Source organism: Phycodurus eques, chromosome 18, assembly GCF_024500275.1.
Source record: "Phycodurus eques isolate BA_2022a chromosome 18, UOR_Pequ_1.1, whole genome shotgun sequence".
In the NCBI taxonomy this organism is placed as follows: Eukaryota; Metazoa; Chordata; class Actinopteri; order Syngnathiformes; family Syngnathidae; genus Phycodurus; species Phycodurus eques.
The window spans coordinates 10,203,405-10,225,644 of NC_084542.1; the positions used below are offsets into that span (position 1 = coordinate 10,203,405).

Below are 22,240 nucleotides of genomic sequence, written 5' to 3' on the forward strand. Positions count from 1 at the left end.
TGCCATCAACACAACATTTTTGTTTGCGCCCTGATAGAGATTTTGAAGATGAAGTCCTTTAAAACAGTGTTTCCCAACCTTAATTGAGCCAAGGCGCATATTTTACAGTAGAAAAATCTTGCGGGACACCAACATACAAAAAGTACATTTGCAGAAGTAAAGATGTTTTGGTGTTAAAAATGTGGGCCTGTTTGAACACAAAGCTTCATTCTCTGTTGTATGGATAATGGCAACAGGTGTATACACAAGTGAACCGGACCTTCTGCCGCATTTCCGTGTTCTGCTTGCCACGATACGTCTCTGGCATAGATAGACGAACAGTAGTAAATAATTGACTAGTGTTCCTATGGCACGTGTTGAGCGCTCACGGCACAGTGGTTTGGAGTCACCGCTTTCAAATACAGCAGCAGAGAGCGAGACTGGGGCGAGGCTGACGAGGTGGGCTTAAGAGTCCAATCATCCAGGTGTGATGCATGCGGGCATTGAGACAACTTAATGCTGATAATTGTATTAGAATCCTGTTGCTTTCATTTCTACTGGGCACTGTATTTTGCTTCTCCTTTGAAGCACAAAAGAGCACGTGAAACAGGCAAAGGCGATGCCCACCAGTAGACTAACAACTCCCACCACCACAGGAACCCACAGCGGCAAGGGGGTCGCACAACGGTGCATGACCACGGTTTGTGTCGTACTGGTGGTGTGGGAGGCGGCCGTGGTGGTCCAAGGTTGACGACGCGCACTGTTGACTTTAGTAAAGAGGAAGGGGCTGGACTGTTGGAGGAAAAAGGAAAATAAAAAAATCTAATCAAACTAGTAGAGACCTACGGAGCCCCCCTGGTGCCAAGGTATGAGAAAAATAAAATTCATTGATAATCTGTTCCCTCAGTTTAGTCAACCGTTCCCTCAGTTTAGCAAATGCCTGGGGCTCCGTATACCTACGTATATCTGTCAAGTGAAGTCAATTCTATTTGTATGTTATATTCTTACTCGTGTGAATTCTGTGTATAAATTGTCATGTCGTGATATATCCTACATCCCATTTTTTCAACCGAAAGGCAATATTGCTGTAGTTCGAGGGGGTTGATCATTATATAGCGGGACTGGCTACAATTAGCCTGCGTGTTTCCTAAACACAGTACTGAACTGAGGGAACGGATTACTAAATTGAGGGAACAGATTATCAATGAATTTTATTTTTCTCATACCTTGGCATCAGGGGGGCTCCGTAGAGACCGACCGATAAATCAGGCTGATAATAGCGTATCACAGGCTTTGTAAAACATTTAACACTAGACTTTAGTGCCCCATGACAATAAATGTCAGTTTTAGAGAGTGAATTACATTGTTCCAACATTGTGTACGTTGCATCTTTGTGAAATAAAGATGTATGCAACTGTTAATTCCCAAGTCCACCATTAAATATAGCAGTGGCATCATTACCCTATTTTAAAATGTTCTTAAGGCCCCCCCAAAACGATTTGGTTGTTCCCCAAAAATATTTTATATAAAATGTTCCCTCTCTTCTTCGTAATTATTACCTCAGTCTCTGTAGATAATTTTGTTGTTGTTATATGGAAACATTTATGCAACTGTTAATTCCCAGGTCCACCATTGTCTAATATAAGATTATTATACTGGTTACAGTCCTTATGTTGACAGTTTAAGTAATTCAACTAAATTTAACTAAAGTTCCTTATTTTAATTTAGTAGTGTTCTGCTTTGCCTTGAATCATAATTTGGGTATTATAAGAATTTGTGTTCATGTACGGTGTATAACCTGTGTGTATATAAATGTTTTTCTTTCATATATCGGTTGATATCTCAGTCATCGGCCAATATATGAAATATAAGCCGCTATATTGGATAGCTACATGTTTTTTTTTTTGGTTTGTTTGTTTGTTTTTTAACCCTCAGTATCGGCATCGACCCCTAAAATCTCATTTCGGTTGGCATCTAATAAACAATATACCAAAAGAAACTTGATTATGTAACCGCAAACATTGACGATTGCTTATTTACATTGCCCAACTAGACGTATAATTAGAAAAAAATGCGTAGTTGACAGTGAGTAAACAACACCTCTGCTAGTTGGAGTCAAGTAGTGCACTTCATTCCGAATTGGTTGCTTCAAGACTTGATTAATCAACAATCCACTCCATAGTCAGCAGAATTCGTAACGAACGACTAACCAAATAACTGATTATTATGCCCATCCCTGATCTCACCACAATTTCATGGGGACATCCTTATGCGAAGACTAAAAAAATACTAGGTTGATATAACAACAACACACATCATTTTTACAGTTGAGTTTGATTGCTTTATGTAGTTTATTTTTATCATACCTTTTCCTATTATCGTAAAACAGTGACTGTACATCATGCTAGCTGATGTGATATGTGATGTGATTTGAAAAAAAAAAAAAAGACCTAATGTAACCTGGATAGAAGAGCAAAATGATCAATGCTCTTTGCACACATACATTAATTACCTCGGTGGGACAGTGAATCTTGGAGCGGTCATATGTGAAGTTGTTATAAGCCTGTTTCCTGCCTACAGGCTCCAACTGTTTAAAAAAAAAATAATAATAATAATAATATTAGATAAATTCACCAAAGAATAATTCCAAGAAACGTTGATAGCTGGACTAGTCACCATGTTATTCCACAGCGCAATGGACATCTCGGCATGAGCTCGCTCACTGATGTGGAAACAGTCCACAGAGAACAAAGTGGTGTCAGCTTCCCCTTCCTTGACAAACAAAACACAGAGGTTACTTTAAAACATGGATTGATTTTCTTCAATTCTCCCCCCCCCCCCCACACACACACATTTAATTCATTTCATGGTATGTAGCATTTGCTTACGCCTATAAAAGGAATGAAGGAATTGTGTAAAAATGGCTGAAGAACAACAGCAAAATCTTCTTTCCCATCGTAACGAGATCCAGAAATAAGATTATGAATTTCAGCCTGTGATGGGGGAAAAGGGAAGTTTAAAGGATGGCATTTTTTTATTTTTTATGAGAAAAATGGTCATAAATGCAGTTTTCATATACCTGGTATTCCAGATTGATTCGTTTCACCTCCTCTATCTCTGGGGAGTTTTCAGTTGGGTTAATAACACAAGGACAGGAAGTTCTGGAAAGAAAGCCAGAGAGAACACAAAAACACTTTAAAATGTGCCACCGAATAAAAGAAAATCAGACTACGATCGTTTTCAAAAGCAACCTCTGAAGCAAGGAGCATCCCAGGGTGTTTTTCTTGACTTGTTTTAATGTGTCGATCTGCATGATCTCCACTAGATTGACCAGCAACCGGGGCACCTGCACATACATGCACGAGAGCAGACACATTTTGGGACCAGCACGACAGTGGATGAGTGCGTTTGCCGTCTTACTACAACTCACCTCGTGGTAGAGTTTGTCCAAAGCGAGCATCAGATTCCGTCTGTAATTACTGGGGGACAGATTATTCTGCAGAAAACACAAAATGAAAGTTGCAGACCATTTCATCATATTGTATTCTCATTTATGTAAATGCAGAGCGGACCAGGTGTCCATTGGGGGAGGGCTGTACTTGTCCAAATTATTAAATATGTATGTATTCTTGTCACCAATGATACCTGGTTAATATATTACACTCTACATTTGTATTATTTAATTAAAAATAATTAGAAAATATATTTATATGAATGATACTTGATTGTAATATACTGCACATTATTATTACATTTTAAATAATGACAAATATTTGCATAAAAGTAACAAATTATAATATACTGCAGATTATTAAATTTGAAATCATTAAAAAAAATCCATGGATACGAAATGTTGCTTGATTTAAATAACCCAACATATTGTATATTAGTGTTGAATTTTACATAATTCAGAAATATTTTTCCAATAACAAACAATGTGGCTTGATGCTTTATTAAATAAACTCATAGTATGGTGAAGTGATTCTCAAAATGTGGTACTAGCACCACAAGTTGTACGCAAAATAATTTCTGCCTATACAACTCAATTGTATTTAACATTTTAATACAACACATTTGCATTTAACCTTCTAGAACGGTTTTGCTTTTAAACTTTTATTTTGGTAAAATTTGATTTACCTTCTATGGTCAATCAAATGTTTGAAACTTTTATTTTGGTAAAATTGTATTTAACTTCTATGTTCAATCAAATGTAAATGTGTTCAATGTTAATCAAATCATTATTTTGTTATACAGTGTATGTTTCTATGTTCAAGTGCATAATGTTATAATAACATCAAATGTAGCTTTTAGGGATAAAATGTCTTGTTTTTGTTAAACACTTAGACATACTACATTACATCATTTTAATGTTATGGTAGTATTTGAAGAGCCAAATGCTGTATATATATTGTACTTTTGAAAAAAAAAAAAAAAAATATATACAATATATTGTATTTTTTTTGTAAAAAAAAAAAAACTGGTATAGTGTACATCATGATTGAATTTACAACCACAGGTAAAAAGTTATGCTTGATTAAAACAACATATAGTGTATATTATTTTTTAATTTAAAATTATGATGCTTGATACGGGCGGCACGGTGGTCGACTGGTTAGAGCGTCAGCCTCACAGTTCTGAGGACCCGGGTTCAATCCCCGGCCCCGCCTGTGTGGAGTTTGCATGTTCTGCCCGTGCCTGCGTGGGTTTTCTCCGGGCACTGCGGTTTCCTCCCGCATCCCCAAAACATGTATTAATTGGAGACTCTAAATTGCCCGTAGGCGTGACTGTGAGTGCGACTGGTTGGTTGTTTGTATGTGCCCTGCGATTGGCTGGCAACCGGTTCAGGGTGTACCCCGCCTCCTGCCCGATGACAGCTGGGATAGGCTCCAGCACGCCCGCGACCCTAGTGAGGAGAAGCGGCTCACAAAATGGATGGATGGATGCTTGATACGTTCCAGTCGATCATAATGTAATCAAACCAGAAGGCGTATTTATTTGAGTGGATGTTGCCCTGGCGATTCAACTGAGACTTGGCGTATATTAGTGTGGAGGCCGTTTAAAGAAAAAAACAATCTTATGAGATATTTTGTGAAAATACTTACTTGGTCATTGCAATAATGGCAAAGGTCATTTCCTCCTACAAATATTGTCAGAAGTTTCCAGTCCTTGTCAAAGTTCACCTCCTGTACGAACACAAGCGCTTATAGCTCAATAACAACAACCATATACTGTAAGTATAATGAATGGAATTGCTCTTTTTAGTGGCCTCACCTTGTGTTCTCGCATGGCCTTTATGAGAGCTTGGATTTGGTTTGGGATGTCCCTGGGACAGACCAGATGCAAAAAATAATGTGAGGCAGACAACCACAACCTTAAAGGTACAGCGCCACCCTTTAGTCTGACTCTTCACGCGTTCCTGAATGCATCATCCCATTTAAATCCCTTTCATATGAACTCATAATGCAATTAATATGGCACTACCTCGCCTGTGGTTTACATGTAGTGTGCAGGCCTTCAGCACCCAACTCACACTTTGATGTAAGTCTTCTTTTTGTTTTCTTTTTAGGTATACCATTTCATAATGTATCTGTAGCCTCTTTTACATAGAGACATGCAAAACTGGCACATCAGAGCTGTAACAGAAAATGCACTATTTACAGTACCTTGATATTTTTGTGTGTGTGTGTAATCTATTCTCTACAGACAAAGTTACTCCAGTTGGTCAAGTTTCCAATACTCCACTGAAATGACTGTCGGTCCAATATGTATAATTTAAAGGTAATAAAATGCCATATTTCGACTCTGTTGTATGCAGTAGGAAATAAATATTAGCACGTACGAGGCCTTGGCTCCTGCTGCAGCCATGTTGAAGCCCTTCTGTCTTGAACCCTGACCTTTGGAGAAGCCCTTCAGGGCTGAGTTGAACTTTCTTAGGATGTCTGTGAGGAAGCAGAGAACATTTAGTCAAATGAAAAGAACAAACCTTGAAGCTAAATGAAATGGTTAAAAGTGTCCTCTTCTTCTACCGGTCTCAAGATAGCTCACAATATGTGAGATTTTCAGACGGGTCCAAAAAAAAAAATGTTTTTCTTAGTTATGGTTCCACTCAGACGGCCATTATGACTGAAAACTATTTAACTACATTTATGTCACACTTTTACACTTGAACAATTGCCCCTGCATTTGCATATATTAACAACAAATTTTAAATCAGAAGTCAGGCATCCAATATTTAAGTATAAAATTATTGTTCAATAATGTTAATAAGGAATTTGGGGATTTTGAAAGAAATTGCTCGTGGTATCCCATAAAAGTGAAATTCCAGTTTTTCATTCCAATTCCAGTACAGATTTTCTGCCAAAATTAAAAAAAAAAAAAAAGAACTAATCCATTTAGCAAGAAACATGAAGCAGACACTCCATTTGCTTTAGTGGGCCACATAAATTGATGTTGCTGGCTGGATCTGGCCCCTGGTCCTGTGATTTAAGCGTTAGGACGCCAAAATACTTTTATTGTGTCGCTACATGGATGATATTTTGAAAATCCATCCATTTGTATCTCAATTTTCTATCGTGCTTGTCCAAATTCGAGTTGTGGGTGAGCTGGAGCCTCTCCCAGCTGACTTTGCGGGAAATGTGGACAACACTATGTAGCCTACGACACATTAACAAACAACCATTCAGATTTATAGACGATTTCATATCTTTAATCAACCTAGCATGCATGTTTTTGGGAATGTGGGAGAAAAGCCACGTAAGCACAAGCAGAACATGCGAACTCTGCACAGGGAGGCCTCAGCCGAGATTTGAAACCAGAAACTCGGACCTGAGATGAAAATGTGCGGCGCGTGATCGACATACTTGGCAGTGTTGTGACCGTGTCCAGTGTGCGGTCTCCTCCGATGCTGCGGATGAAGAGCGACAAACAGTCGTCGCGTTAGTCGTCAGTTGTAAGCGTGACCGTCATTCAGCATCCGTGCTTTGGTTTAGTTTACCTCCAAGACACGCCTTTATATTCTCTACTGAGCTCTAACAGATTCTTCGCTTTAGCACCAGTGCCGGCCTGTGTTCAATTGATAGACAAAGAAAGTGAAAATACAACTAGGCATAAATCAATGCTACGTGAAAGTCAGACTGTAAGACTGAAGCGTATTATGGGTACGAAATTCATTCTAAGCGCAGATCGTTCGGAAAGTCAAGAGCGTTGTTGGAGTGTGCCGTTCGGTTAATCGGAGCGCCACACTCTGGGAGTGCCGGAGTGCAATCCCGCCGCTCTGACTGAGGAGACGGAGAGGCCTGGAGCGTCAGGCGGGACGAAAAGTTTACAGGCAGAACTGACACATTCAATATGGCGGATGCACTGACGTATCCTTGCCGAGGGCCAACACGCTTGTCGGTCAATTCATCGAAAATGGAGCGCGATCTGCCTCTCTGCACACTGCGCTGTCATTGACTTTGAATATGCAGTTGTTAGTGTTTCTAGTCTAAACCGAATAGAAAGTAGTGTGTTTTAGTGTGTGACAGCCAACCAATGCAAGAATGTGTTCTTTCAACAAAAAAATCCAAAATAATCATGACGCCAACCGTCGTGGAGTCTCCCACTGCTCCCACCACCTTGATGTCTGCTGGTCTGAGCTTGTGAACTAGAAATATAAGAAAAAAACGTTGTGAACTCTTTAACGGTACTTCCTAGTAGCTGTTATGTGATTATCGCGTGTTGATATGATTGTTCGCTGTATAGCTCACCCGATGTTGGCACCGACTGAGATGGAGCAAGGTCCACACAGGAGAAGTCACTTCCCCAGTTCTGGGGGGAGTAATTTAAAAAAAAAAAAACCTCATTATTAACAGAATGTTCTTTATTCAAAAGCATTTGCCCTGTGCGTTATTTTTTTCTTTTGGAAAGGTTTTGATTTGAGAATTTAATCTAGCACGCCATGAAATTCTAAAAACAAATATATAGTAACACCTCAAACTGTTCTAAAAGCCCCAAAATCTTTAAACCACAAATGTTATGTGATTGCTTGTATGTTACACATACATCCTGTACATACTTTATTCATCCACAACGGACAAAAGTTACAGTCCTCTTACATTAAGAACAATGCAATAAAGTCCTATTTATCGTCTCATCTTCCCTTTTTTTTTTTCATTTTATCACTAGAGTAAAGGTTACTAAATGTACTTGTTGGCTAAAGAGTATGTCGGATGAAAAATACAAACTACTTACTGTATTAGGTGCTGGTGTTGGCGGAGGAGCAGCGTATGTGTAATTGCTATTGCGATAGGTTCGGATGAATGGGGAAGTCTGTCAACAAACAAACCGAATTATTACTGGCACTTTGTTACGAGAAGAACCTCACGAGACAGAGAATAAAAACTACATTCATTTGTTACCGTCCAAGTACATCAGTCGGCGATAGTGATATGGTCATTTAACTTAGTTTTCCCCGGCACATCAAAAGAAAATGTCGCTGCACACCGCCAAACAAACGTGTCACAAAAAGTGGCTACACAAGTTGATGAGCATTTCATTGTTCTACCCATCACTATATGTCACTGGCATAGACAGATGAACAAATATACATAGCGAATAAACTAATCATTTTCAGACAAGTGAAATTTGATCATTTCCCACCGCACACCTGATGATCTCTTGCTGTTAGGAATTACTCATTAAACTGTCCTACCTTTGATGGACATTTCAGTTGAATGTCTCCGGAAAAACCCTGCAAGGACGTTTTGTTTCCCAGTGTTTCCAGCTGGGAAAACAGAACAAATGAGAGCTAAACATGAACCATCTAAACAGATCCGTCTCGTTGTGGTAAAGCTATTGTGGATAAAGTGAATTGCACACATACAAACATAAATTCAGTGCAGTGCTAAACAGGTTCAAATGTTTGAGTGCTACCATGTTGTTCCACAAGGAGCGAGCCATCTGAGTCTGGGCCTTCTGGCTCAGGTGGAAACAGTCGGCACTGAAGAAAGAGCGATCGGGGCGGCCGTCCTGCGAAAGAAGCAACATTACGGCTCTTATTTTTGTGAAGGGGAAAATCCTGTATCCTGACCATTATATTTGTCCCATTCACTTGTATGCTGAATTGGTGATGTAACTGATGAAAGAAATGGTCACAGTCATGTCTACAAAAATGTTCGCAGCGGTACTGACCGGCAGTCTGGGAACGATGATATCTCTGAAAAAAGGCTGGGTGACCACAGTGAAGTCCGGCCGAGTGTCGTAACGACCGGACTCGACCAGCTCGCTCAGCATCAGCTGTGAGGCAGAGAACGGCGCGACCGTCAGCTCGCGTCATTTTCTAGCGTCCGTTAACGTTGCACTTTGACTTCCTGCTTTTGGTTTACCTGATATTTTCTATTTAGTTGGTCCAGTTTTTCCAGTGCTGTAGAATTGGACTTTGGTAAGATAACACAAGGGCACAGAATACTGCAAAGGGATGGATACAAATCAAAAATAAGACACAGTAGTGATAATACATAGCATCGTTATAAGAAAAGATCAAAGACGGGCTGTTGCGGTAGCTTCGTTAACATTCTCCTTTATTTGTATTTTTTTTTTTTTATTATTTCTTTTTTTTTCAGTAGACTCCTCCATACACTCAATGCCTTTTTTATCTGTTGCTCTATTTTGATCTGTGACTCGCCCAAAAATGTCACATGCCACTTCATCTTTCAAAAATAGTTGTATGTAGACTTTCTTACTCGGTAGTTTATTTATTTTATTTTTTTTAAACAATTTGGTAGGGATTAAATGATTGTCTTATCCGATAATGTCAAAGTCATTTTTATTGCGGGCCATATAGTAGTTGTGGTTTTTCTTTGAGGGCCATTAAGACTCGTGAAATCTTGTGATATACAGACAACAAATTGATGGACGCTTAGTTTTGAAATCAGAAGTCAAGGAAAATAGTAGCAACTATTGTTCAATTCATTATTTTAAAAAGGGGTTTGGTAACCTAATGCCTGCAATATCTCAACATTATTAAAAGTGAAGACAATTTGCATTTTTGCTACTGATTAGTAGACGCATAAGATTTAAAATTAGACGCAGTTCACCACATAAAATGATGTGGTGAACTGGATCTGGCCCCCGGGCCTTAAGTTTGACACACACACACACACACACAAACACACGCACACACGCACACACACACACACACACACACACAAGACTTTAATGAAGCAGTTTTCTTTTACAAAACTATAAATCAACAGTAGAAAATTTGCAATTAATGATAAGTTAACTCAAGTATGGGACAGTCAACCTCCCTGCTCACATAAAACATCTGCGGAATCCATACAAATTGAATCATTATTTGAGTTTTTTTCCCTTATATTTAAGTGCAGTGTTAGTGTTGAAACTGTGTAATGTTACAGTGACTAACATTAATATGAAATATACTTTTTAGGATGAACCCTTTGGCCTACTACGCTACTGTATCTTATTGTTGGTCACAATGGTGGCACTTGGAGAGCTAAGTTGTGTTTTTTTTCAGGTGGTATTTGTTGTAGAACGTTTTTGACTTGGTCGAGGGTCGTGGACGCCACTAAATAGCCGAAGCGGGCCCATCATGGGACCGACAGAGAGACGACGAGCCTGTGTAACGCTGGGCTCACTTTGAAGCTTTTCAACTACTCACTTGACAAGCCAGGTGGGGCATTTGAGTGAGGCGTCCACATGCATTTCTCTCAAGGGGATAATGTGCAGGGGTTCGACTAAGTTGACTAGAGCTCGAGGCACCTGGCAGAGAGACTCTCAGTCAGACCGTGCAGAGAAATTGCAGCGGCAGTTTGTCTACTTTACCTCTTTGTGGAGATAATCCAGGCTTTCTTGGATATTTTGGATATAACTCTCCACGGAGTAAAAGAGCTGCAGAGCGGGTTCAATGAAGCAGTTAACTGGATTCATGCCCTTTCCGCTCTTTTGAAAGTAGGTACTCACAGAATTGTAGCAGTAGTCACAGAGGTCATTTCCACCTATAAACACAGTGATCACTTTCCAGTCGGACCCAAAGTTGATGCTCTGCGTGGAAGAGTATAACATCAAAATACAGGAATGGGTTTTTTTTTTTGTATTGTCTCTTTCACGTGATTTTGTTAGAATTAAAATTAGATTTAACTTGTACACGTTCTACAGGAGTAAGTTGCGTTTTATTATTAGAAGGTTTTATTGTGGAACAGACATACTGTGGCGTACTTACAGAGTCATTCTTCATCCTCGCCACGAGGGCTCGCACCTGAGATGGCAAGTCCCTATTTAACACACACACAAATATAATCATAATCATAATTCCGCTTTCTTTCATTTTTGGTCAGTAAACCCCATTTTAAGCATGACTGCAATGATTATATTAGCATTCCGCACATCAAACCATTTCATGTATCAGTAATCAGTCATGTGACTATCGGGCTGTAGGTTATATCTGAATTTATTTAATAATTACTTCAATATAATATGTGTCTATAATAGGTTGTCATGTGCTCATAAACTAAAACCCCGTCACTCATGGAAGGATTGTTTTTCTTGTTTAAAACAAATAATGAAATGAAAGACTTTTTAGGTACTTACTTGCTTTTTGCTCCAGCAACAGCCTGGTTGAGAAAAGCTTGAGGTGTGTATTGTTTCCCCCTCCCAACGGAGTAACCCGTCACGTTGGCATTAAAATGCTTTAATATATCTGTATGAACATAACAAAATAGGTTGAATACAACTTGAGCTCCAGGGCAAGTTTTTAAAATATACTCACTGGGCAGAGTTGTTACAGTTGTGAGGTTGTCATCTCCGCCAACACTAGACAAGATATTAAAATATCATGTTCATTAAATGAATGAAAACATTGTTTTATCAAAACACTACAAAGTTATTTTTTTTTGGCACCTCCACGATAAACCTCTGTATTGGGTCAAGACATCCAGAACGTTTGCTGGGCTGGATGCAATTCCGTTCCCTGCCTGGAGGGCAAAGAAAATACATTCGTTTTGCGTAAAATGTTATGTTTGACCAAATTCTTCTTTTGATTAATAACCCACAGGACTGATTAACAACCATACTACTTCAATACCGACTCTCTCAGTTGATAAATATAACTGCTATGTTTAAAGCCTCACTTAAGCATTATGAATCAGAAAACAAATGAAATGTAACAATTGGAAAATAATTGTGGATCGAGTGGGTATCATTTCCATAATTACAGGAATGCACTTGTTTTTATTTACTTGTAGGTTCTTTTTCAAGCATTTGAGTTCTTTCACATGAATTAAATGAGGAGTTTAACTACATTTTTATTCGGTGAGTGTGTATATTTAAGCTGAAAATGATAAAGAAAAAAAAGTGACACAAGACTGCAAAACCCTGTTAATTTAAAAAAAAAAAAAAAAGCTTTTTTTATTTTTATTTTTGTATTATTTTACATTTTGACAATTAGTTCCATGGCATACTCTTAAAGGCATAATCATTGTTCTAAATTTATAGTTGTATTATGTATACACACGTAAGTCACCATGATCCTTTAGAATGAGGCAAAACAATTGTTCACTTAAAAATGTCCGATAAGTAATAGTACACAATTATCCAAACGTGCAGTAAAAATATTTCCCATGTACTGTATATCTCTTAACTCTTTTGAGAGTTTCCTGTGTCATGTATTGTCCCGCGCGAAGCCAGATTCAGGTTCACTCACTGTCAGAGAGTCTCCCACAGCAGCGACCACTCTGATATCTCCTGGCCTGAGTTCATGCACTGATAAAACACAAAGAGCAACGGTTACTACAGTATATGGGATTTATCAACTCTGTGCCGCACGTGTAATGTATTCGACAGGGCAGTGAACAACGGACAACTGAGACAATTCGGCATTGGTGGGAAGTAAACGAAGGAAAAATACTTTGTTAATGTACTGAGCTGGAAATTTCAGGTCGCTGTAATTTACTTGGGTGCTTATTTTTCTGACAACAAATATCTGTATGTCCTACTCCTTACTTTGTCTAAATACTAGGTTACTGTTTCTTAATAAGGTGCGCAGAAAGGCACTTTAAAAGCACGTTAGGTTTAAAAAAATGATATCCGTGTGTTTTTAAGGGCTATTTTTTTTAGCAATACTGTACATGTTCTTTATTGTTCCTAACTTCTGTAAAATGGGTCGCGACTTAGCAACAATAGAAAAATGCTGGTCCCAGGGCGACAACAGTTGAGAAGCAATGTTCTATACCATGGAATAAAACAACACAATGTAAAAAAAAGAGAGAGAGGCAAAGTCAGTTGAGCTCTTGATTGGTACAAGAATCGAATCATTACTTCTACTTAAGTCCAGACTTTGCGTACTTTTGCCACCTCTGCAATTTAGCGAGGGAATGCCATGGATTTGGTACAATATCAAATCATTATTTTGTAAAGTAAGATTTTATCCACTTACCAGAGGCGGGTGTGGAATGGGAAGGGCCGATGTCCTCGCAGTGCATGGGTGTGCCTGTATTCTGAGCAGACGCACACAGCGCATCCAGAGTCAGAAAGAAACAAGAGGCGCACAACGCCGCCTCAATGGCTCCCATTTGGCTCTCGGTGACACGAAAGACAACTTACTGGACGGATGACAGGAGAGGCGTTGCCGCCGTGACTTGTAGGAGAGTTTCCCTCCGTCCTCAGGAAGGGACGGTCCTTTATACAGGGGGGAAGGAGAAGAGGCAAGGGGAGGAATATGACATGAATCAATCATAATGTCAAAATCTGTTTGAATGGAGAAAAACACTTCCTTTTTACCAAGGCTGGGATTTTTAAAATGGGCAGAAGGGTCAGGCCAATCGTAGATGAGGTTTGAAAAAAATCGATATATAAATCTACAGTTGATGTCAAATATGGAAAATTATTTATTTGAATAATAAATGGTAATCAATTCTTATTTTTATGTGTAATTATTTTGTATCATTACAAATTTCAATAAAATACAAGTGTCAAATGCATACACAGCATAAAACATATTTTACTCGTTTTTGTAACATTTTATGATGTACAATTAACCAATTATTTAATTGGATAAATACATAAAAAAATTATGAAATACATTTTTAACTAACCAAAAAAAGGAAGCTAAATTAATGCCACAAATATCACAGGACTCTTGATCACGTAAATGCTGAGTGGGCCGCATTAAAGAACCGTCTTTAATCTCTACTTTGCCCACACTCGCTGAATACCAGTGCTTCTCAACTGGTGGCACAGGACCCAAAAGTGGGTCGCAAAGACATTTTGGGTGTGTCGTGCACAGGTAGTAAGAAATTTAATAGCATCGTAATTCAGACTGTAAAAAAATGTTCAGTTGCTTTAGTCTGCAGCCTTCATTTCCGAAAAAGAAGGGAAACTATTGATGTTGCACTTTCCTAAAAAGACGAGATAAGTGCCAAGATAAAGATCACAGTTATGTTCATCCTCACTTCCTTAATAAGGTGCTCAGGAGGGCACTTTAAAACCATGAGTGGTTATGTTTAAAACAAACAATAATATTTGTGTGTTTTCTCGGGGTATTTTTTAACAATACACATTCTTTCTTCTGCCTAACTTCTGTACAATGGGTTGGTTGCATGCAACATGAGACAAATGCGGGTCCCAGGCTGACAATAGTTGAGAACCAATTTTCTATACCATAGAATTAAATCATTACCAGACTTACTATTAATCAAAATATCAAGTGTGGCTGACTTAACTGTAATTCAATACAAATTAAATCATTTGTTTCCAATGAATATAGATAATGGCTATTATTTTGACTTGATAGTTGTGGCTGAATCATCCTCCAATAGTTAAAACAAGTGCATCACCATCACAGCGCTGCTGTCCGTGTAAAACCCCAACCATGCGGTGTACTCACCACAGTTGGACATTGCAACGCGATGATGTTTCCATTGTCGTCTGTGTTATGTTTGTCACTTGCGGGCTGCAGCTGAAAGACACGTTCGACACAACAATAGCCGAGTGTCGCCGGGATTGAAAGCGCATTGCTGGCACGTGCATTGGGCCTCACCAGGTTGGTCCACAAGTGCAACATCAGTTTATCGGCCTCATGTGACGCTTGCGACTCGGAAAGAGGCTTCCCAATCTGGACGGAGGACACCGACGAACATTGTGCTTACTTACTTACTATCTGTACTTGTCACAAAACAGACTTACTGTATTTGATAGCATCCAAAGTGATGAGGATGATTTATCATTTGCTGAGAAGTGTCATTGGCGAATCATTGCCTGTACTAACAAGATCGCGAATCACCATGGCAATGACAGAGACATCGTTCGCATTATTACAAGCCATGCGGGGCGATCTGCTACACGGGTTACTATTAGTATCAGGGACCTGTAGGAGGCAAGGTTGTTGCTTTAAAAAGATTTATTTAATCTATTTTATTTGAACCAGGAATTCTTTTTATTTCATTGAATTGTGTTAGTTAAAGCAATTTAATTTCCACATGCTTCCTTGCAAATAATGTCGGACCACTGTGATAGATAGTGTCGACTTCTGCGGAAGCTTAAACATCCATCCATCCATTTTCTGAGCCGCTTCTCCTCACTAGGGTCGCGGCCGTGCTGGAGCTGTCATCGGGCAGGAGGCGGGGTACACCCTGAACTGGTTGCCAGCCAATCGCAGGGCACATACAAACAAACAACCATTCGCACTCACAGTCATGCCTGCGGGCAATTTAGAGTCTCCAATTCATGCATGTTTTTGAGATGTGGGAGGAAACCGGAGTGCCCGGAGAAAACCCACGCAGGCGGGGCCGGGGATTGAACCCGGGTCCTCAGAACTGTGAGGCTGACGCTCTAACCAGTCGTCCACCGTGCCGCCAGCTTAAACATAAATTGGATTTCTAGTATGGAACACATCTGGACGGTTTGATGCAACAGCTTCACACAAGTTTTGCTCATTAAAAATAATGACGAAAAATCAACTGAATTGTATTTTGGATGGATATTTGACTTCTAAAGCCGTCAATGGCAGTGAATGTGTTAAGAGTAAATTCTCACTAAAAACTAATAGGAATACCTACCTCTTCATAACCCTCATTAAAGTGAATGAAAGACATGAAAAGACTCACATTAGTAGGAGAGAGGTGTGTGACCAGCGGTTTATTCTGCAGGATGACACCGAAGTCGTCTTTGCCGCTGTACCAGCGTCTCTTCACCAGGAGCTCATCCAAAGATGCCTGCACCAATGCCAACGTGTTGGAAGAGGAAAATTAGCCTCCAGTAAAGGACGTTTGATGCATGAAAAGTCAATCATTGCAGAGCTACTTTTCTATCTTAAATTCTTCTGATTTTATCCTACTACAGTTTACGAGAACAGGCAAACATTTACGTCCAGTATATTTTTCTTGTGTGTTGCTTCTCTCAAACAGCCACTTATGCTGACTGGCTCATTTTATCAATTTGAACCCATATCCCGCTAAATTCTGTGGGGAAATGCTGGTTTAATAATCAGAATAACCAGAATGATCTTTTTTCAAACTTGTTCTGTAGCTCTGCATTATTTCCACAAAATATATCGTCACTGCATAATTGTTTCGATTGTTTAATGACTCTGGGTACTTGGCACAGTTTTGGTATACTGTATGCCCTTGTTAGATTGTCTTTTTTTTTTTTTGGTATAGTGCTAGAATGACTCTCTACCTGCAACAAATTTCTTGCCAAACAAGATCAACAAGAAACTCTGCTGTCAAAAGAAATGGAAGAAGAACCCCAAGTTTGGATGAAGGACATAATGAAAAAAAAAATGACGCTCACGTTGTGTACCATCAAATTATCTCTGTTCTGTTCAAAAACAGTTACTTGACATGACCGGTAACTATTGTTCTTTTGTCCTGATAGCATCACTTTCAAGTTGCCTGAGACACACGTATCATCTCCATCTTTGTTTACAGATCAAAACGCTCCCTCGACAGTACAAATGCATTATGTACATGTAAAGCGTATCACATAAATCACATCTCTCGCGCATTGCTCAGTCACATGCAGTCACTATCAACTAAAACATTTGCACCTGCAGCCTGTACTCAGCCTGTCTTTCGCTGTCGTTTCGCACCACCCTCCCTACAATCGCACTCAAAATGGCTGACAAATGGCTAGTATTATTAATCTATCACCTGGAGAACCCACACCAAATTCCAAGATCATGAAAAATATAAACAATATGACGATAAAAATGACGGATAAATAGAAATTAACTAGACAGCCAATTGGAGAACAAGGGCAGATAAATGGGTTCAGGCTGGCTAGTGTCACGGTTTAAAATCATAAACTACATACAGACACGCGTACATGCATGCAGTGCCTGCATTAACTGAAGAGCTAAATGAAGACGAATTGAAACAATAGCGACAAACCTGCAGGGCATGAGTCAGCGTGGCTTTTACAAGTCTGACCTCTCCGTCTTGATGTTGCTCCAAACATGGACACAACCTTTCAGGGGGAAAAAATAAATCAACTCATCAAATGAGAGAGTACTGTCTCTAAATCAGATCATCCACAGGTCATTCCATGACAATGACAGTCTCACGATGCATGTCTTATATGAAATACATAATCAACATTGGCAGCAATCAAGCAAAACAGCTATCCTGTGTAGGCAATCCAATTGAAAATCAATAACACGAGACTAGAAATACATGTGGACAAAATTATTTGAATAGCTGACCATTAAAGTTGAGATGATAGGAGGCAGCCATCATTAAATTGAATAATTGGGTCTTGTTTTTCTTTCTTGGTACCTTAAAGACTTTTTCAAATAAATATTTACAGCTTCGGTTCGGAATTGTTGTACCTCAATGTCCCATCAATGACATCAAAACTAGTGGAGACTGAATTAACTGCACCTCTGCCATTTTGCTTTCAATTTACTTTAAGATGCAATTATTCAACAATCAATTCCACACAGTCAGTCAACACACTTTTTAGGATTAAAAATTGATTATGATGCCCATCCACAACAATTACATAATTAATGGATAGGAGCAAAAAACAACAACAAAAACACATTTCGTGACTAGCTTAAATCCAGCGCTGCGCTAGGCGGAACTCTGCGAGGAGGCGGTGGGCTAGACCCGGTTTTGGTAAGTTCGTGGACTGGCGTACCCCCGTCGCTTTTAAAATAGGACGTCTGCGCTGGTGCGGGCGTCGCCACAGCCGACTTCAATCCTGTCCAATTTAAGCCGGTTTTTTTTTTCCATTCCCATTAAAAGCGGCACAAATAATCTTACATGGTGACGTCTCTATATGCGGAAGAGGGCACAGCGATCCGTCCGTGAAACTGAACATTAGCGGGTACCCAAATTAAATACAGTATGAGCTGATGAAAACTACTGGGGACTGAAATATGTCAGAGGACTTCATACACAGCATATCCCCTCCAACGAACGATAAAATCATGGTGGCACTATGAATAACAACACCTTCAATGGTGTCAACGGTGAAAGGAGTCTTCAGTGTTGTCCCATGAAAAGATATAATAAAAAATCCCGGACAGTATTTACAGAAATGTGAGGGGTGTACTCAGTTTTGTGAGATACTGTATTTCAATCATTTTGTAAGCACGTACTTGTTTTGGAAAGTGTCGTTCTCTCCATCCCATAATGCAACACTGACAAGAGTCCGCTTCAGCTGTGGCACAATTGGACAAATCAAGATATCAAGTGTGTAATAACGATAACTGGAGATGAGTTGATTTCCTGTGATGTAAAGTATTGTAAACCTGATCACGCAGCAGCTGTAAGCCGGCGTCCACCTCGCTGATGGCTGATGTGATAACGGCCTCAACCTGCAACGTGCACAGAGACGCCGTGAACCTTGTCTTTATCGCTCAGCGGTCATCACATGACCACCTGTGTTTATGGCACTACTGTGGAAGCGAAAATCAACAACTCAAGAAAGACTACGGAAAAAAGCATTTGGACGCGTTTGAGGCAAACTAGCAATATCATTAGCCACACATTATACACACTCATTCACTCTGTCTCTATCTCGCTCATACACACACACACACACTTTATTGAAAAATATCTTCGATGATAGAAATAGCGTTCTACCAATCAGTGCAAATCAGTTTTGCGTATTCAAATTAAGGAGAAAAGACATCCAATCATAGCAAAGCTTATTTACATATCAAATATTCATGAGAAAGCCAGCTGTCTCCTCTGGCTGGCATTTTGGAACAATTAGAATCGTGTGAAAAAAGGCATCCTGGGCATTTCCAAGCCAAATTATCTTGCAAACCCTATAAAAAGTTTTCAAAGATTATAAAAATAAAAAAATATATACATAATACAAAAATACAGAAATACATACATTTAACATTCATGTTTTTGGAATGTGTGAGGAAGAAAAGCCATGCAAGCACACATGCAGAAGCTAGAACCTCAAAACAGTAGATAAAACTCTATATATATATATATATATATATATATATATATATATATATATATATATATATATATATATATATATATATATATATATATATATATATATATATATATATATATATATATATATATATATATATATATATATATATATATATATATATATATATATATATAATTCACTCAACAATTGATGGGTGTGATGAGCAAACATACCTCATTAAATCTCAATGTTGGGACAGGGTCATGTTTACCACTGTGTTACATCACCTTTTCTTTTAACAACATTTAACAAACGTTTGGCAACTGAGGACACTAATTGTTGAAGCTTTGTAGGGGGAATTCTTTCCCATTCTTGCTTGATGTACAGCTTCAGCTGTTCAACAGTCCACGGTCTCCGTTGTCGTATTTTACGCTTCATAATGCGCCACACATTTTCAGTGGGAGACAGGTCTGGACTGCAGGCAGGCCAGTCTAGTACCCGCACTCTTTTACTACGAAGCCACGCTGTTGTAACACGTGCAGAATGTGGTTTGGCATTGTCTTGCTGAAATAAGCAGGGGCGTCCATGAAAAGACGTTGCTTGGATGGCAGCATATGTTTCTCCAAAACCTGTATGTACCTTTCAGCATTAATGGTGCCTTCACAGATGTGTAAGGTGAACCTCGCCTCTTCTTTGCTTGTGAATGACTAAGCAATTCAGGGGAGCTCCTTTTATACCCAATCATGGCACCCGCCTGTTCCCAATTAGCCTGTTCACCTGTGGGATGTTCCAAACAGGTGTTTGATGAGCATTCCTCAACATTCTCAGTCTTTTTGCCACCTGTCCCAGCTTTTTTGGAACGTGTTGCAGCCATAAAATTCTAAGTTAATGATTATTTGCAAAAAACAATACATTTGATAAAATTGAACATTAAATATATAGTCTTTGTAGTGTATTCAATTAAATATAGTTTGAACATGATTTGCAAATCATTGTATTCTGTTTTTATTTATGTTTAACACAACATCCCAACTTCATTGGAATTGGGGTTGTAAGTTCTACTGTACATTTCTACATATTACTCGATGCACTGTATATTCAGAAGGTTTGAATACAATGTAAGTGTAATGATTTAGATGTTAAGTCACGTTGATGAATGAAAATGCATAATTATCCAATTGATAATGTGGCTACCCTGCGTACGGTAGTAGAGAAGATCTACATTTTCATGCACATTAACACAAAAGGTGAGGACTATTTACCTCCTGCTGGTCACATGCATAGAACTGGTCCACTTGCACAAAAAGAAGTAACAGTTTCCAAGAATGCTGAAAGAGAAATCATCAGGATGGACATTTTCAAAAAACAACTGAAAAATAAATGATATATAAAAAATATATCATATATATAATCTTAAACACAAGAGCACATTATATTGATATTGATTTAGACTGGATCGCCTCCATACCGGATTGTTCTGGAGGTAGCGTGATGCCTCTTCTGCTTGCTCCAGCAATGTGCTACAAGCAGAGCATTTGAAACTTGACACTGAAAGCAACATTGTATTTAAGATATATTTTCATTGGATTTTGGAGAAATATGTTTACCCTCCTCTTGCAAACTGAGGGGCATTAATGTCCGTTTCTTCCAAATAAGCATCCATCAGTGCAGGATTGAACATGCTCATCAGCTCTGATAAGGGGGAAAACCCAAACTTTCATAACAATGTACTTCATGCATTTATTGATGAGACAATACAGTGCACTTTCCAGGCAGGTACATGGGCTATATGACTGTAAATACTGTATAGTATATACTGTATGACTACTGTATATCGAGCCTGTACACATTACACCGGTTACCATTCAACACAGTTTATACAGGCACTGCATCTATTTCACCAAGCTATGAAATAGCTGAAGCGGGTGTTTTGTCAGAAGAAATGTGTTTTATCTGAATGGCATACTGTACATTCAGTACTTTTATTCCAAGTGTACTAGATAACAAATTTCCGAGGAGTACCGGTAGTTAAAATTTCCACATCTCAGTGCGCACAGGAAGTTGAAAATTCACCTTGTAGTCTTGATACTACATTGGACAACTTAGTGCTACAGGGGGGGGGGGAAAAAAACATATTTAGTCTTTTATGTGGCAATAAAATAATAATGATGATTATTATTTTGATGAAAATTATAATAATAAAGCTCACCTGTGCATGTGCAGTCCGATAGAGGCGAAACCCGCCACGTCTGCCGGCTTTACACTGTTTACTTCAGAGACAAAATCAGAATGAATATGCAAGTATTTAATATATTGTATAATGTGCTCTAACGGAGCTTGCTAGGAATACCATTCAAAGGGGGCTGATGAGAGTGGAGCATCTGATCGCAATGCAGCCCATTTACTGGAAAACAGCAGAGAAAATTCATTATATTAATTCATCCCCATCCAACATGCTCCCAACACCACACACATATATACAGTATATTACATATACAAACAAAACAAAAAAAAAACACCTAGTGACCTGTTGTCCAGGAGAACTTGAGGAAGGTAGCAAGAAGCACCAGAAGAATCATCTTTATCAAAAATCCCAAAATCTTTTTCCCAAATGTATCCTCATAGAGTGTCTTTCGTCTGGGCTCACTCTGTCAGGCGGTTCGGTTTGTCTATTATCACTTGTACCTGGCCACAGTCGATGATAGCGATCATAAATAGCGATCATAAATATGTTGGAGGGGGTGGGCCTGATTCGCTTGTTCAAAAGACATCGTTGAAGAAGTGAAACAATCACTCTGATAAGACCCTTAATGGAACGTTATATCGTCAATAGTGAAAGTGGACTGATCAATGAATACATAAA

At 38.9% G+C, this 22,240-nt stretch overlaps 1 protein-coding gene across 1 annotated transcript; it reads right to left on the reverse strand.

Moving 5' to 3' along the window:
• Positions 1-10: 10 nt before the first annotated feature.
• LOC133417378 (phospholipase B1, membrane-associated-like) lies at positions 11-21,956 on the reverse strand. Its single transcript, XM_061705115.1, has 42 exons — positions 21,905-21,956; positions 21,710-21,781; positions 21,587-21,647; positions 21,451-21,485; positions 20,985-21,069; positions 20,846-20,897; positions 20,640-20,705; positions 18,725-18,790; positions 18,572-18,633; positions 17,361-17,436; positions 16,029-16,184; positions 15,011-15,085; positions 14,858-14,929; positions 13,576-13,650; positions 13,409-13,469; positions 12,677-12,735; positions 11,875-11,948; positions 11,744-11,787; positions 11,566-11,674; positions 11,198-11,249; positions 10,939-11,019; positions 10,801-10,866; positions 10,637-10,737; positions 9,342-9,423; positions 9,148-9,252; positions 8,890-8,985; positions 8,669-8,740; positions 8,209-8,286; positions 7,725-7,785; positions 7,563-7,621; positions 6,974-7,041; positions 6,840-6,883; positions 5,819-5,918; positions 5,251-5,302; positions 5,082-5,162; positions 3,410-3,475; positions 3,231-3,325; positions 3,059-3,140; positions 2,868-2,972; positions 2,656-2,751; positions 2,492-2,566; positions 11-771 (listed from the first exon to the last, which is right to left on the reverse strand). The coding sequence occupies exons 1-42, from the start codon at positions 21,954-21,956 to the stop codon at positions 511-513; spliced, it is 3,330 nt and encodes a 1,109-aa protein (XP_061561099.1). The 3' UTR covers positions 11-510.
• Between the last annotated feature and the right edge of the window lie 284 nt (positions 21,957-22,240).